Below are 18,323 nucleotides of genomic sequence, written 5' to 3' on the forward strand. Positions count from 1 at the left end.
CCACATTAAACTGCATCAGCCATGCATCCGCCCACTCACACATCCTGTCCAAGTCACCCTGCAACCTCATAGCATCTTCCTCACAGTTCACACTACCACCCAGCTTTGTATCATCTGCAAATTTGCTAATGTTACTTTTAATCCCTTCATCCAAGTCATTAATGTATATTGTAAATAGCTGCGGTCCCAGCACCGAGCCTTGCGGTACCCCACTAGTCACTACCTGCCATTCTGAAAGGGACCCATTTATTCCCACTCTTTGTTTTCTGTCTGTCAACCAATTTTCTATCCATGTCAGTACCCTACCTCCAATACCAAGTGCTCTAGTTTTGCCCACTAATCTCCTATGTGGGACCTTGTCGAAGGCTTCATTGCCTGCTATACCTGCACGCTTACTTTCAGTGACTGGTGTACAAGGACACCAAGGTCTCTTTGCACTTCCCCATTACCTAATCTGACACCATTGAGATAATAATTTGCCTCCTTATTTTTGCTGCCAGTGGATATCCTCACATTTATCTACATTATACTGCATCTGCCATGCATCTGCCCACTCACTCAACCTGTCCAAGTCACCCTGCAACCTCCTAACATCCTCTTCGCAGTTCACACTGCCACCCAGCTTTGTGTCATCCGCAAACTTGCTGGTGTTACTTCGAATTCCTTCTTCCAAATCATTAATATATATTGTAAACAGTTGTGGCCCCAACACCGAGCCTTGCGGCACTCCACTCGCCACTGCCTGCCATTCTGAAAAGGACCAGTTTATTCCTGCTCTTTGCTTCCTGTCTGCCAACCAATTCTCTATCCACGGTAGCGCAGCGGTAGAGTTGCTGCTTTACAGCGAATGCAGCGCCGGAGACTCAGGTTCGATCCTGATTACGGGTGCTGCACTGTAAGGAGTTTGTACGTTCTCCCCGTGATCTGCGTGGGTTTTCTCCGAGATCTTCGGTTTCCTCCCACACTCCAAAGACGTACAGGTATGTAGGTTAATTGGCTGGGTAAATGTAAAAATTGTCCCTAGTGGGTGTAGGATAGTGTAATGTACGGGGATCGCTGGGCGGCACGGACTTGGAGGGCCGAAAAGGCCTGTTTCCGGCTGTATATATATGATATGATGATAATACCCTACCCCCTATCTTCCTATCTCCACCTATATCCTTCCTTTGTCCCGCCCCCCTGACATCAGTCTGAAGAAGGGTCTCGACCCGAAACGTCACCCATTCCTTCTCTCCTGAGATGCTGCCTGACCTGCTGAGTTACTCCAGCATTTTGTGAAATAAATACCTTCTGCAGTTATTTTCTTACAATACCCGACCCCCAATACCATGTGCTCTAATTTTGCTCTCCAACCTCCCATGTGGTACCTTATCAAAGGCTTTCTGAAAGTCTAGATACAATAGTATAAGAAGATAACTGCAGATGCTGGTACAAATCGAAGGTTTTTATTCACAAAATGCTGGAGTAACTCAGCAGGTCAGGCAGCATCTCAGGAGAGAAGGAATGGGTGACGTTTCGGATCGAGACCCTTCTTCAGACTGATGTCAGGGGGGCGGGACAAAGGAAGCTGTAGTGTAGATACACTACATCCATTGGCTCTCCCCTTCGTCCATTTTACTTGTCACCTCCTCAAAATATTCCAGAAGATTAGTCAAGCTAGTTCTTAGCAAGTAACTTTCTCTCTCAGCCATTCACATCTCCTCGCTCTGGCCCTGACCACTGAACCAATTTCACACAATGTCCCACGAATTGGGGGTTGAGAGGGAATATTTGCTAACAGTTCTTTCATCTGGATTGCAGGTACGTCCGTCGGCACAACAAGGACCTGTATCCATGCTGTAAGACTCTATTTATTCTCAAAATGCTGGAGTAACTCAGCGGGTCAGGCAGCATCTCAGGAGAGAAGGAATGGATGACGTTTCGGTGTCGAGACCCTTCTTCAGACTCTACGACTCTATGACTCTGTGACTCAATGACCCAGAGTAGTGGAATCAAGAGCCAGAGCATATAGTTTTAAGGTGAGAGGGGAAAGATTTAATAGGAACCTCAGGAGCAACCTTTTCAAGCAGAGTATCTTATGTTGATTTCTCCGAGATCTTCGGTTACCTCCCACATGCCAAAGGAATCTGAGGGGCAACTATTTCACACAGAGTGTAGTGGGTGTATGGAATGAGATGCCAGAGGAGGTAGGAAAGAAAACTGCAGATGCTGGTTTAAAACGAAGGTAGACACAAAACGCTGGAGTAACTCAGCGGGACAGGCAGCATCTCTGGAGAGAAGGAATGGGTGACGTTTCGTGTCGAGACCCGGGCTATTGAGGGCGTGCAGCGTAGGTTCACTAGGTTAATTCCCGGAATGGCGGGACTATCATATGTTGAAAGACTGGAGCGACTAGGCTTGTATACACTGGAATTTAGAAGGATGAAAGGGGATCTTATCGAAACGTATAAGATTATTAAGGGGTTGGACACGTTAGAGGCAGGAAACATGTTCCCAATGTTGGGGGAGTCCAGAACAAGGGGCCACAGTTTAAGAATAAGGGGTAGGCCATTTAGAACGGAGATGAGGAAAAACATTTTCAGTCAGAGAGTTGTGAATCTATGGAATTCTCTGCCTCAGCAGGCAGTGGAGGCCAATTCTCTGAATGCATTCAAGAGAGAGCTAGATAGAGCTCTTAAGGAGCGGAGTCAGGGGGTATGGGGAGAAAGCAGGAACGAGGTACTGATTGAGAATGATCAGCCATGATCACATTGAATGGTGGTGCGTACAGGCTCGAAGGGCCAAATGGCCTCCTCCTGCACCTATTGTCTATTGTCTAGAGGGTGATTGGTGTATGGAATGAACTGCCTGAGGAAGTACTGCAGTTGAGGCACAGACTGTAACATAATTTAAAAGGCATTTGGACAGGTACATGGATAGGAAAAGTTTGCCTGGGATCGGCGCTCCAACTGCGGCCTGCGGATTTCACCATCGAGGAGCTCGTAGTCTCGGGTTGAGACCGATGTCGGGAAGCTCCAAACAAAGGCGCACAAAGTTTGACAAGCCCTGACCCGGGGACCGATCGCCCGGCGCGGGGGAGAGCTGTGATTCCCCCTCCGATGCAGGAGCTTGATCGCCCCGGAGAGGAAGGCCAGACCGCCGGCTACAGGAGCCAAGGTCATCCCATCAACGGAAGGCTCAAGGCCCCCGACTGCTGGAGGACAAAGAAGGGAGAGATTGACCTTTTTCTCGCCTTCCATCACTGTGAGGAATGTGGAGGAGTCACTGTGGTGGATGTTCATGTTAAAATGTGTTTTGTGTGTCTTGTTGCGTTTTATTGGTGTGACTGTGTGGCAAATGATATTCCTCGTGTGTTGGAAAACATACTTGGCTAATAAAGTATGATTATGAGAGGGTACAGAGGAGATTTACTAGAATGTTGCCTGGGTTTCAGCACTTAAGCTACAGAGAGAGGTTGAGCAGGTTGGAGCGTAGAAGGTTGAGGGGGGACTTGATAGAGGTTTTTAAAATTTTGAGAGGGACGGACAGAGTTGACGTGGGTAGGCTTTTCCCTTTGAGAGTGGGGAAGATTCCAACAAGGGGACATAGCTTCAGAATTGAGGGACAAAGGTTTAGGGGTAACATGAGGGGTAACTTCTTTACTCAGAGGGTGGTGGCTGTATGGAATGGGCTTCCGGTGGAAGTGGTGGAGGCAGGCTCGATTTTATTATTTAAGAGTAAATTGGATAGGTATATGGATAAGAGGGGATTAGAGGGTTATGGTCTGAGAGCAGGTAGATGAGACTAGGTCAGGGAGAGTGGTCGGCGTGGACTGGTAGGGCCGAACGGGCCTGTTTCCGTGCTGTAGTTGTTATATGGTTATATGGTTATATGATTATGATTATTTAGGTGGGTATGGGCCAAACGTGGGCAGGTGGGAGTAGTGTGGATGGGGCGTGTTGGCCGGAACGGGCAATTTGGGCTGAAGGGCCTGTTTCTGTGCTGTTTGGCCCCATGACTCAATGACTATAACTGTCGGAAAGTAAGGTGGAAGGAAAATCCTGTTACGTTTACTAGAAGCAGTTTTTATGCTTGACAAAGGTTAGGGTTAGTTAAATTACATGTCAATTCCAGACAGTGACAAGTTGGTCACTTTGGGTTTTGCATTTCTAGGATTTCTTCTTTACGTCTTTTAATTTCCACCTGAATACAACCCCATTTAACCAACAGGAGTCCCACACAGACGTAGTAGGACTGCCCGAGCGATTTCTTGCCTTTTTAGGTTTCAGTGGTAACTCATTTTCCATTTGGGTGAGTTCATTGAGTCAGCAACTTTGATGCTGATTTCTGAGTGTCATAACCTTAACCTAGATTGCGGACCACTGATTGTTAACTCTTTTGCCTCTCCAAGCTCCAGATAATGTAGGATAGTGTTAATGTACGGGGATCGCTGGGCGGCGCGGACTTGGAGGGCCGAAAAGGCCTGTTTCCGGCTGTATATATACGATATGATATGATATGATATGACCATTTTTCTCGTCCTTTACTCCTCACACAATCTGTTGCTCACTGGCATCAGGAGCAATTCCTGTTTAAAAAAAATATTTGCACGTTAATATTTGTATATTTGATATCAGCATTCTCTGCATGTCCACCTGCCTCCCTAAAAGCGTATGATTCCACCCCTGGCAGCGTGTTCCAGGCACCCACCACCCTCTGTGTAAAAAAAAAACCACCCCACCCATCTCCTTGAAACTTTGCCCCTCTCACCTTAAAGCCATGCCATCTCGTCTTTAAGGCGGCACGGTAGCGCAGCGGTAGAGTTGCTGCTTTACAGCGAATGCAGCGCCGGAGACTCAGGTTCGATCCTGACTACGGGTGCTGCACTGTACGGAGTTTGTACGTTCTCCCCGTGACCTGCGTGGGTTTTCTCCGAGATCTTCGGTTTCCTCCCACACTCCAAAGACGTACAGGTATGTAGGTTAATTGGCTGGGTAAATGTAAAAATTGTCCCTAGTGGGTGTAGGATAGTGTTAATGTACGGGGATCGCTGGGCGGCACGGACTTGGTGGGCCGAAAAGGCCTGTTTCCGGCTGTATATATATGATGATATGATAACATCTCCACCCTGGGAGAAAGGTTCTGACTGTCTACCCTATCTATGCCTCTCATAATTTTATACACAGCACGACATAACTCACATCGCTGTTGGATGGTTTAAAGCTGAGTGGGATGTAAAATTAATTTAGGACTCAATTGTGCACTGGTCACATCCAGGTACTTGACCACCTTTCTGCAAGTACCTTGCCAAGAACCTCGCTACTACATGCATTATATCGGCATCAGGCACAAAAGGCTGGAGTAACTCAGCGGGTCAGGCAGCATCTCTGGAGAACATGGATAGGTGACGTTTCACAGAGTGCTGGAGTAACTCAGCGGGTCAGGCAGCATCTCTGGAGAACATGGATAGGTGACGTTTCACAGAGTGCTGGAATAACTCAGCGGGTCAGGCAGCATCTGTGGAGAACATGGATAGGTGACGTTTCACAGAGTGCTGGAGTAACTCAGCGGGTCAGGCAGCATCTGTGGAGAACATGGATAGGTGACGTTTCATAGAGTGCTGGAGTAACTCAGCGGGTCAGGCAGCATCTCTGGAGAACATGGATAGGTGACGTTTCACAGAGTGCTGGAGTAACTCAGCGGGTCAGGCAGCATCTGTGGAGAACATGGATAGGTGACGTTTCACAGAGTGCTGGAGTAACTCAGCGGGTCAGGCAGCATCTCTGGAGAAAAGGAACAGGTGAGATTTCGGTCCGAAACCTTTCTTCAAACTCAAGACGGGTCTGAAGAAGGGTCTCGGCCCGAAACATCACCTATTCCTATTCTCCAAGAGATGCTGCCTGACCCGTTGAGTTACTCCGGCTTTTTGTGTCTACCTTCAGTGTAAACCATGTTCTGCAGTTCCTTCCTGCGCATTATATCGGCATGTGGACTGCACAGAGCTGCACAGCACGAGGACAGGCCCTTCGGCACACAATATCCGTGCCGAACATGAGGCCAAGACCATCTCTCAACCGACCCGTGCATAGATTTTATCCCTGCGTATCCAAGTGCCTGTCCAAAAGCCTCTTTAATGCCCCGATAACATTAAAGCGTTCCTTCACCACCAACCCTGGCAGCCCATCCCCCTCATCATCTTCGATGTAAAAAAGTTGCCCTTTCAACTTTACCCCTCTCATCTTAAAGTGACCTGTTGTCTTTCCGCTGACTGGATGGCAAGCAACAAAAGCTTGTCACTGTGCCTTGGTACACGTGACAATAAACTGAACTGCACCTGAGTATTCCAGTCCACAGAAGAATTAGGGCGCATGGGGCTCTCATAATGCTGTATACTTCGATCGGGTCTCTGAATGTGTGTGTGTGAACTGTCAAAGCTGGCCGAATATTGCTTGTGGCAGTTTTCTGAAGCGTCGAAGCCACGAGTGGCTGAAGGCAGTTCGTGCAGCGACAGCTCAGGCGTAGACAGACCACAAGCCTGAAGTGCATATGTGCTTGGTTGATAGAAGGTGCAGTGTGAAGTGCATCATCTGGCCAAGGGTTGGAAAGGTTTGGTTGGCTGCTCACACCCAGCAGAATAGAAGGGGGGGGCGGTGTACGTGGGCACGGACGGAACGGAAACTCCACTATATAAAGTAGCTCCCACTCTTCGGTGGAGCAGTACCAGAGACTGAAGAGTGGAGGATTACTTTTGCACCGAGAGTGCGGTGGAATCATAAGGGGAGCACTGGTCTGTGGGCTTCTCTGACCATGCAGCAGAATTATGCCTATCCGCAAGTGTTTATGGTGGACGGGAACCCAGGCCTCAACCCCTACGTCCAAGCCCCTGTATGGAACTTGCCCGCGATAAAGAAGAAGAGAAAACTGCACTGCAAGACAGTGGGCTCCATTCTCCTCTTCAACCTGGCGCTGCTGGTACTTGCCTGGCTTGCACTGGGCTCCATCTACCTGAATGGCCTTCGGAAGGACATCAAAGGAATCAAAGAGGTACAATTGGCGGGGGGGGGAGGGCGGATGGGTTAAGTGGGTGGCGGTGTGGTGCAGGCGTGGGAGGGATGCAGAGATGCAGGACTAAAGCAGGCAGCCTGGATGACAACTTGCACACTCATTGTTTCTCTCTTTTATCAGGAGCGGAAAGAGAAAAGTCCATATGCAGAGAAGATTGTTGGTAAGTAGGGATCGACTTAAACGCAGAATGTCACACGCATTGATCTAGTGGGCAAAGGGTTTAAAGTGAGAGGGGAATGATTGAATAGGAAGCTAGGCGGCAACCTGGTGGGTGTATGGAACGAGCTGCCAGAGGAGGTAGTTGAGGCAGGTACTATAACAGCATTTAGAAGGCATCTGGACAGGTACATGGATAAGAAAGGTTTGGGGTATCAGGGTGGGCATGGGCAAGTTGGGCTGAAGGGCTTGTGTCTGTGCTGTGTGATACTGCGATTCCTTGACTTGCAAATGTGACCTGATGCTTCTCAGGACCTTACAGGGGAACAAGGATTCCTATTATCTTTGCTTGGTGAGGTGGAGGGGAAAAATTTGAGATTGCCCTGGGCTGCACTCAGTGAGTTGAAACTTGGTTTGAAATATAATGCAAAATAAATCATTTCAGTGCTATATAATGCACCTCAGAAAGTCGAAGGGAGACCAGGGAGCTGTTTATCAAATTATGAGATGCATAGATAGGCGAGACAGGCAGAAACTTTTCCACAGGGTGGAAATATCATATCTGAAAGGGACGTAGCTTTTAGGTGAGAGTGGGAAAGTTGGGCGGGGCAAGCTCTTTTACACAGAGGGTGGAACATCCTGCCACGGGTGGCAGTGGAGGCAGATAGAATAGTGGCATTTAACAGACTTTTGTATAGAAACATGGATATGCAGGGAACGGAGGGGATGCCACAAATCATGTGCGGACAGATTTGGTCTTGGCATCATGTCCAGCACAGACATTGTGGGCCGAAGGGCCTGTTCCTGTGCTGTGCAGTTCTCTGGTCGATGTTCTAAAAAAGGAAAGTTAACATTGAAAAGGGCAATTGGCAAATTAGTATGGAGCATCGTGGAAATTTGCAAAGGAAAGATGGTCACACGATCTTTGATGTATTTTCTGAATTACTAAAGAATGAAGAGAGTGTTGGGATTAAAAGCAACACAATTAATACATCTTTGGAATTGTCGATTCAAGTAAGCCAAGACTTTTGGAGCAAAGTCAGAGGGTGACCCAAAGCTGAGCTGGTGTTTGTGCAGAGTTTGATATAAGATGCTGTGCAGAGTTTGATATAAGATGCTGTACAGAGTTTGATATAGGATCCTGTGCAGAGTTTGATATAAGATGCTGTTGATATAAGATGCTGTACAGAGTTTGATATAAGATGCTGTGCAGACTTTGATATAAGATGCTGTGCAGACTTTGATATAAGATGCTGTGCAGACTTTGATATAAGATGCTGTGCAGAGTTTGATATAAGATGCTGTGCAGAGTTTGATATAAGATGCTATGCTGAGTTTGATATAAGATGCTGTGCAGAGTTTGATATAGGATCCTGTGCAGTTTGATATAAGATGCTGTTGATATAAGATGCTGTGCAGAGTTTGATATAAGATGCTGTTTTGCCTCTTCCTGCTGTGGGCTCATTACTTTGTGCATTTCACAGGAGTTCGGAACGTGACAGAAGCACCCAGGAAACTCAAAGCCACAGCGCACCTTACAGGTCAGTAGCTACTTGTCAGTCCCTGCAAATAGTGGAACAGTGGTATAAGATGGATGCCCGGAGACACACGTTAGTGCAGATGCTTGCAACCTTTGCATAGAACACAAAGTGCTGGAGTAACTCAGCAGCTCAGGTGCACTGTGGCGCAGCGGTAGAGCTGCTGCCTTACAGCGCCAGAGACCCGGGTTCAATCCTGACCATGGGTGCTGACTGTACGGAGTTTGCACGTTTTCTCTGTGACCGTGTGGGTTTTCTTCGGGTGCTCTGGTTTCCTCCCACACTCCAAAGACGTGCAGGTTTGCGGGTTAATTGGCTTCTGTGAAAAGTTGTCCCTCGTGTGTAGGATAGAACTAGTATATGGGGATCGCTGGTTGGTGTGAACACGGTGGGCCGAATGGCCTGTTTCCACGCTGTGTCTCTAAAACTAAAACTAAAATCAATCTCTGGAGGACTTGGATAGAAGACGTGTGTAGGGATGACGTGGTGGGTGGGGACTCTTCTTCAGATGGACGCACGATAGAACGAAAGAGGTTTGGGAAACTGAAAGTGAAACAGAGGACGATGGAAGAGGCCAGAGAAGAAAGATGAAAGAGCAGTGAACCAATCAAGATGCAATTGAATGCATTTAGAGAATTGGCCTCCACTGCCTTCTGAGGCAGAGAATTCCACAGATTCAGAGAGTTGTGAATCTGTGGAATTCTCTGCCTCAGAAGGTAGTGGAGGCCAATTCTCTGGATGCATTCAAGAGAGAGCTAGATAGAGCTCTTAAGGATAGCGGAGTCGGGGGGTATGGGGAGAAGGCAGGAACGGGGTACTGGTTGAGAATGATCAGCCATGATCACATTGAATGGCGGTGCTGGCTCGAAGGGCCGAATGGCCTCCTCCTGCACCTATTGTCTATTGTCTATTGTAAGATGCAGGGTGGAAAGAAAGGTGGAGGAGGGGGAGGGGAGTGGGAGGTGATAGGGGGTGGTGGAGTTCAACAAGAGAAATCTAAACAAGACTGGGTCGGCTCGGTGGCGCAGCGGTAGAGTTGCTGCCTCACAGCGCCAGAGACCCGGGTTCCATCCTGACTACGGGTGCTGTCTGTACGGAGTTTGTACGCTCTCCCTGCGACCTGCGTGGGTTTTCTCTGGGAGCTCGGGTTTCCTCCCACACTCCAAAGACGTACAGGTTTGTAGGTCAATTGGCTTGGTAAAATTGTAACTTGTCCCTGGTGTGTGTAGGATAGTGTTAGTGTGCAGGGATCGCTGGTCAGTGCAGACTCAGTGGGCAGCAGCACCTGTTTGCGTGCTGTATCTCTAAACTGAACTCAATTAAACTGGACAAGAATAAATCTATGAAATGAAAACAAAGGGAATATCTTGAAGACACCTTCCTTTCGGCCGATTCGAATCAATATCAGGTGTGGATCCATCTCCAAGGATGCCATGAATATTCAGTCTATTCAATAGATTTTATTGCTTGCAAATTTGTCCAGAATAATCATATCAGATTTCAGCCAACTTAGGCGAAAAGAGTAAAAGATTTCCATTTTGCTGTCGTTGGGAAAGATTGCACCTCAAGGAAACACTCAAAATATTGAACTTCTTGTACTACTTCTTCTAACAGGGACAGCAGAAGCAGAATGTTGATGTAATTAATAGTGGCATTTAAGACACATCTGTGACGGGTGTCGGGGGTGATGGGGAGAAGGCAGGAGAATGGGGTTAGGAGGGAGAGAGGGATCAGCAATGATTGAATGGCAGAGTAGACTTGATGGGCCGAATGGCCTAATTCTGCTCCTATCAGTTATGGACTTGTAGACAATAGACCATAGGTGCAGGAGTAGGCCATTCGGCCCTTCGAGACAGCACAGCCATTCAATGTGATCATGGCTGATCATTCTCAATCAGTACCCCGTTCCTGCCTTCTCCCCATACCCCCTGACTCCGCTATCCTTAAGAGCTCTATCTAGCTCTCTCTTGAATGCATTCAGAGAATTGGCCTCCACTGCCTTCTGAGGCAGAGAATTCCACAAATTTACAACTGAAAAAGTTTTTCCTCATCTCCGTTCTAAATGGCCTTACCCCTTATTCTTAAACTGTGGCCCCTGGTTCTGGACTCCCCCAATATTATGACCTTATGACTCTTGGATACACACACGGATACGCAGGGAATGGAGGGAGCGTGGATGATGTGCAGGCAGATAAGAGAGTTAGTCTTGGCATTGCGGTTGGCACAGTCAGTGTGGGCCGAAGGGCCTGTTATTCTAACATGCTTGATATTCTAACACACCAGGGGGCGCCGTTGTTAACTGAGTGCTTTGAGATTTCACACAGTGTGGGTGTATGATTGACAAGTGCGGTCGGTTACACGAAGCAAATTTTGTTAAGGGGAGAATAACTCACGAATGCATGTCAAGGGTCGAAGGGAGACGATGAGAAAATATCAAGAAAAATGCCCGTGGAATCACGTAACTGCAGATGCTGCCACCTTGAGCAAAAAGCATAGAGTGCTGGAGTAACTGGGGGCTAGTGGAATCGAGGAATATGGGGAGAAGGCAGGCACGGATTACTGATTGTGGATGATCAACCATGATCACAATGAATGGCGGTGCTGACTCAAAGGGCCAAATGGCCTCCTCTTGCACCTACTTTCTTTGTTTCCATGTGTCTAACTTAGCGGGCCAGGCAGCATCTCTGGAGAACATGGACAGGCAACTTTTCGGGTTGGGACCCTTCTCAAGACAGGGTAGGTGGGCGGATAAAGGCCAGAGATGAAAAGGTGTGAGACAAGGGGAGAAGAGGCGTGAAATGCGGGGCTAGACGAAGGGGGCAAGGGACAGGGGAAGGAGAAAGTTGGGTGGGGGGGGGGGGAATAGTAGGAGAAATGGGTGGACATTAAATGTAGGAAGGCACTGCAGATGCTGGTTTACACTGAAGCTCGATACAAAATGCAGGAGTAACCTACTGAGTTATTCCACCATCTTGTGGCTATCTTGGGTGGATATTAAGATGGGTTATAGGGCAGGGAGGGGGGAAGAAAAAAGTGGGAAGAGGTTTGCTGGTTATTTCCCTAAAATTGGAGAATTCAATGTTCAAAGATAAAAGCTGGACTTTCCCTGTAGCTAAACATTTCCACTTTCCACTTTATCATTCTCTTTGTAATAAAAATCAATACTGCCGCAGTACCGCCATCTTCCCACTAGCTGTCACTCGTGTGCCGAAGTGAAGTGTAAGAAGGAACTGCAGATGCTGGTTTAAACTGAAGTTAGACACAAAAACCGAGCGGCACGGTGGCGCAGCGGTAGAGTTGCTGCCTTACAGCGAATGCAGCGCCGGAGACTCAGGTTCGATCCTGACTACGGGCGCCGCCGTTTGTACGTTCTCCCCGTGACCTGCGTGGGTTTTCTCTGAGATATCATATCATATCATATCATATCATATCTATACAGCCGGAAACAGGCCCTTTCGGCCCTCCAAGTCCGTGCCGCCCAGTGATCCCCGTACATTAACACTATCCTACACCCACTAGGGACAATTTTTACATTTACCCAGCCAATTAACCTACATACCTGTACGTCTTTGGAGTGTGGGAGGAAACCGAAGATCTCGGAGAAAACCCACGCAGGTCACGAGGAGAACGTACAAACTCCTTACAGTGCAGCACCCGTAGTCAGGATCGAACCTGGGTCTCCGGCGCTGCATTCGCTGTAAAGCAGCAACTCTACCGCTGCGCCACCGTGCCGCCCTTCGGTTTCCTCCCACACTCCAAAGATGTGCAGGTTTATAGGTTAATTGGCTGGGTAAATGTAAAAATTGTCCCCAGTGGGTGTAGGATAGTATTAGTGTGCGGGGATCGCTGGGCGGCGCGGACCCGGTGGGCCGAAGGGCCTGTTTCTGCGCTGTATCTCTAAATCTAAATCTAAATCTAAAAAGCTGGAGTAACTCAGCGGGGCAGGCAGCCTCTCTGGAGAGAAGGAATGGGTGACGTTTCGGGCCGAGACCCTTCTTCAGACTGAGAGTCAGGGGAAAGGGAAACGAGACGTAGAGAGAGATATAGAACAAATGAATGACAGATGTGCAAAAAAGTAACGATGATAAAGGAAACAGGACCTTGTTAGCTGTGGGCTAGGTGAAAACGAGTTACAGGCAATGAGACTCAACGAGACGACTTTGAAGCAGGTACGATCTGGGTGGGGGGAGGGATGGAGAGAGAGGGGGGATGCAGGGGTTACTTGAAGTTAGAGAAATCAATATTCACACCACTGGGTTGTAATATTAAGTGAAATTCCATAAATAAGAGCACAAAATCATTGGTGACTGATTTTGGCAATGGAACTAGAAAACAGAAGTAAAAGTCTGAAAGAACTTTGATAGCATTAAAATACATGCAAAAGTACGTTTAAGTATTACGCCTTTTGACATTGAGAGAAATAAGGAATTTAATGTTTGTTAGCTCTGCAAGAGAAAGAAAACTGTGGGCGACGCAGTGGCGCAGCGGGTAGAGCAGCTGACTCGTAGCACCAGAGACCCGAGTTCGATCCCAACCTCTGCTGCTGTCTGTGCGGAGTTTTCCTGTGACCTTGTGGGTTTCCTCCGGGTGCTCCGGTTTCCTCCCACATCCCAAAGACGTGCAGGTTTGTAGGTTAATTGGCCCTGGAGTGTCGGGAGTGGATGAGAAACTGTCGGGGAAATGTGTAGGAATGAACTGCGGATGCAGGTTTAACATAGAAACAGACAATAGGTGCAGGAGGAGGCCATTTGGCCCTTCGAGCCAGCACCGCCATTCATTGTGATCATGGCTGATCATCCACAATCAGTAACCCGTGCCTGCCTTCTCCCCATATCCCTTGATCGCGCTAGCCCCTAGAGCTCTATCTAACTCTCTTTTAAATTCATCCAGTGAATTGCCCTCTGTGACAGAAAATTCTACAAATTCTCCGGGTGAAAACGTTTTTTCTCACATAGAAACATAGAAAATAGGTGCAGGAGTAGGCCATTCGGCCCTTCGAGCCTGCACCGCCATTCAATATGATCATGGCTGATCATCCAACTCAGTATCCTGTACCTGCCTTCTCTCCATACCCCCTGATCCCTTTAGCCACAAGGGCCACATCTAACTCCCTCTTAAATATAGCCAATGAACTGGCCTCAACTATCTTCTGTGTCACCTCAGTTTTAAATGGCCTCCCCTTTATTCTTAGACTGTGGCCCCTGGTTCTGGTCGCGAAACAGCGACGTTTCGGGTCAAGTCTGAGAAAGGGTCTCGACCCGAAAAGTCACCCATTCCTTCTCTCCGGGTTTTGCTGCCTGTCCCTCTGAGTTACTCCAGCATTTTGTGTCTACCTAGTGTGTGGGGAGTGGATGAGAAAGTGGGATAACATAGAACTAGTGTGAACGGGAGATCGCCGGTCAGCGTGGACTCGATGGGCCGAACGGCCCGTTCCCATGCTGTAGCGCTAAACTAAACTAAATTAAATTGAACTGAACCTTCATTCACCCTCATGGTCCACACCCAGATTCTCAACTGAGCTCTCACACAGCTGAACATCTCAAATCCTGAGCTCACAGTTGGAACACCAAAGGTGGGAGGGACCTTAGTCATAGTTAAATGTTTGCAGCATCACTGGAGGTCATGGATAGGTGACGTTTTGGGTTGAGGTCATTCTTCAGATATTCTCCACACTGAAGAAGGACCCCGACCTGAAACGTTGTCTACCCAGGTCCTCCTTTATGCTGCAGGAAGGAACTGCAGGTGCTGCTTTGCACTGAAGATAAGCGCAAACTGCTGGAGTAACAGGCAGTATCTCTGGAGAGAAGGAATGGGTGATGTTTCGGGTCGAGACACTTCTCCAGGGATGCTGCTGCCCGGCTGAGTTATTCCAGCATTTTGTGTCTATCCTCCAATATGCTGTCTGATTCATTGAGGTACTCCAGCTCTTTATGTTGTTTTCCTTAAGATCTCAGCATCTACTATTCCTTGTGTCCTACGTGGATAAGCGAGTTTCAGGTTGGGACCCTTCTTCAGACCCTCCTTCTGAAGAAGGGTCCGTTCCAAACGTCTCCTCTCCATGTCTGCCAGAGATACTGCCTGTGGCGCTGAGTTACTCCAGCACTTTGTGTTTATTTTAGATGTCGATTATCAGACAGGTTTATCAACCTGAACACTAATGACCAGTACTTATTGTTGCACATCAGTAACCATATGTTTGGTTTAGTTTAATTTAGTTTAGAGACAGAGCATGGAAACAGGCCCTGTGGCCCACCAGGTCCACACAGACCATTTGAACACCCTGTACACTTGTCCTATGTTATCCCACTTCCGCTTCCACTGCCGACACACTAGGGGCAATTTACAATTTAGAGAAGCCAATTATCCTACAAACCCGCTCATCTTTGGGAAGTGGGAGGCAGATGCAATTTAATGTGGATAAGTGTGAGGTTATCGACTTTGGTGGTAAGAATAGGAAGGCAGAGTATTATCTGAATGGTGTCAAGTTAGGAAAAGGGGACGTACAACGAGATCTGGTGTCCTAGTGCATCAGTCACTGAAAGGAAGCATGCAGGTACAGCAGGCAGTGAAGAAAGCCAATGAAATACAAGAGGAGTTGAGTATAGGAGCAAAGAGGTCCTTCTGCAGTTGTACAGGGCCCTAGTGAAACCTCACCTGGAGTACTGTGTGCAGTTTTGGTCTCCAAATTTGAGGAAGGATATTCTTGCTATTGAGGGCGTGCAGCGTAGGTTTACTAGGTTAATTCCTGGAATGGCGGGACTGTCATATGTTGAAAGACTGGAGCGACTAGGCTTGTATACACTGGAATTTAGAAGGATGAGAGGAGATCTTATCGAAACGTATAAGATTATTAAGGGGTTGGACACGTTAGAGGCAGGAAACATGTTCCCAATGTTGGGGGAGTCCAGAACAAGGGGCCACAGTTTAAGAATAAGGGGTAGGCCATTTAGAACAGAGATGAGGAAAATCTTTTCCAGTCAGAGAGTTGTGAATCTGTGGAATTCTCTGCCTCAGAAGGCAGTGGAGGCCAATTCTCTGAATGCATTCAAGAGAGAGCTCGATAGAGCTCTTAAGGATAGCAGAGTCAGGGGGTACGGGGAGAAGGCAGGAACGGGGTACTGATTGAGAATGATCAGCCATGATCACATTGAATGGCGGTGCTGGCTCGAAGGGTCGAATGGCCTCCTCCTGCACCTATTGTCTATTGTCTATTGAAACCGGAGCTCCCCAGAGAAAACCCACAAGATCACAGGGAGAACGTACAAATTCCACACAGACAGCACCTGTAGTCAGGATGGAACCCGGGTCTGTGGATCTGTGGGGCAAGACACATAATGTCCTGGCCCGTAAGTTTCATAAGTTCTAGAAGCAATTTATTCACAAAATGCTGGAGTAACTCAGCAGGTCAGGCAGCATCTCAGGAGAGAAGGAATGGGTGATGTTTCGGGACCCGAAACGTCACCCATTCCTTCTCTCCTGAGATGCTGCCTGACCTGCTGAGTTACTCCAGCATTTTGTGAATAAATACCTTCGATTTGTACCAGAATCTGCACTTATTTTCTTACACAGTTCTAGAAGCAGAATTAGGCCATCAAATACAGTCTGCCATTCAATCAAGGCTGATGTATATTTCCCCCTCAACCCCATTCTCCTGCCTTCTCCCCATAACCCCTGACACCTGTACTAATCAAGAACCTGTCAATCTCCGTCTTAAAAATATCCGTTAACTTGGCCTCCACAGCCGTCTGTGGCAATGAATTCCACAGATTCACCGCCCTCTGGCTAAAGAAATTCCTCCTCATTTCCTTCCTAAAGGAACATTCTTTAATTCTGAGGCTGTGACCTCTGGTCCTAGACTCTCCCACTAGTGGAAACAATCTCCCCACATCTACTCTATCCAGGCCTTTCACTATTCAGTAGGTTTCAATGAGGTCCCCCCTCATCCTTCTAAACTCCAGCGAGTGCAGGCCCAGTGCTGACAAACGCTCATCATATGTTGACCCGCTCATTCCTGGGATCATTCTTGTAAACCTCCTCTGGACCCTCTCCAGAGCCAGCACATCCTTCCTCAGATACGGTGCCCAGAACTGTTCACAAAAATACTCCAAATGCGGCCTAACCAGTGCCTTATAAAACCTCAGCAGTACATCCCTCTTTTTGTATTCCAGCCCTCTGGAATTAAATGCCTGCTTTGCATTCACCTTCCTTACTACCGATTCTACTAGCACATTAACTTTTTGAGGTTAATCGTGAGGCTGGTGAATTTCCCAGTGTTGTGTAGGATTATATACAATACTATAGAACTTTATTTATCCCAGGAGAGAAATTGGCATGCCAATATAACACAAGATACATGAAACAATAAAGTTGTTTAATTAAACGAACATTGTGTTGTGTTGCTGTGTTGCATTGGGTTGCGTTGTGTTTAATTTTGAAATGTACTAGACCAAGTGGTCCCCGTTGGGCCCAAACCTCTCCTGCATTGGTGCAGCACCCTCTCCTCCCCCCCTTCCCTCTCCCCCCTCCTCCCTCCTCCATCACCCTCCCCCCCTCCCTCCCTCCCTCCCTCCCGAGGAGATAGATTTAAACTTTAAAATGTGAATAACTTTAAATATATAACACCGATCACCCTCCCCCCCTCCCTCCCTCCCTCCCGAGGAGATAGATTTAAACTTTAAAATGTGAATAACTTTAAATATATAACACCGATTTCAATGAAACTTCTTCCATTAGCACCAAAGGGACGACGGTGAGTAAAGTGGGCCTAGAATTGGCATGCTATCGTGTACCGTTTAGGCTGTAGTTCAGGAACAAACAAACAAACAAACGAGAGTTTTCGTATATCGATATTAATAATCTTTATTTGTGTTGGGTTTATTGCAGGATATTATAACTCCGATTATACCAACCCACTCATGTGGCATTACAAGCAAGGCCATGCCATCGTCATAGACGTTACGTACAAAGACCGTGGTCTGGTCGTCAACCAAACTGGACTCTTCTTCGTTTATTCGAAGATCTACTTCCGAGGAGATAAATGTGAAGGCAAGCAGAATTTGAAGCACATCCTATTCAAACGGTCGACTCGCCATAGTAAGGACAAGATTCTGATGGAATCTAACTTGGCAGGCTACTGCTCACTGAATGATAATTTGTGGAGCACCAACAGTTACCAAGCAGGAATTGTCGCCCTCAACAAAGGGGATTCCCTCTATGTTAATGTGTCAGATCCAAAGCTAGTTGATTCTGATGAGTCCAAAACCTTCTTTGGACTATATAAGCTTTAACACATTGTTACTAATTTATACGTTGATGAACAGCTGAAATCATTTTATTTAAACGCAAATTAAAAGAATGCATTCCATCCACACATGTCCCCAACTCCAACTCCTTCGATCCCTGCGGTCTCCAAGTGGGAAAATCGTTCCCTCCGAACGTCCTGTTTCACTGAGAAGACGGCACCGTGGTGCATCGGTAGAGTTGCCACCTTACAGCGCCAGGTTCGATCCTGACAACGGGTGTTGTCTGTGCGGAGTTTGTACGTTCTTCCCGTGACCGCGTGTGTTTTCTCCGGGTGCTCCAAAG

General features: G+C 47.5%; 1 protein-coding gene across 1 annotated transcript; it reads left to right on the forward strand.

Annotated features, from left to right (window-relative positions):
• The first annotated feature begins 6,750 nt into the window (after positions 1-6,750).
• LOC144598159 (tumor necrosis factor ligand superfamily member 6-like) lies at positions 6,751-18,025 on the forward strand. The gene is made up of 4 exons (XM_078408057.1): positions 6,751-7,023; positions 7,165-7,204; positions 8,685-8,741; positions 17,622-18,025. The coding sequence occupies exons 1-4, from the start codon at positions 6,787-6,789 to the stop codon at positions 18,023-18,025; spliced, it is 738 nt and encodes a 245-aa protein (XP_078264183.1). The 5' UTR covers positions 6,751-6,786.
• Positions 18,026-18,323: the final 298 nt, after the last annotated feature.

Source organism: Rhinoraja longicauda, chromosome 11 (assembly GCF_053455715.1).
Source record: "Rhinoraja longicauda isolate Sanriku21f chromosome 11, sRhiLon1.1, whole genome shotgun sequence".
NCBI lineage: Eukaryota > Metazoa > Chordata > Chondrichthyes > Rajiformes > Arhynchobatidae > Rhinoraja > Rhinoraja longicauda.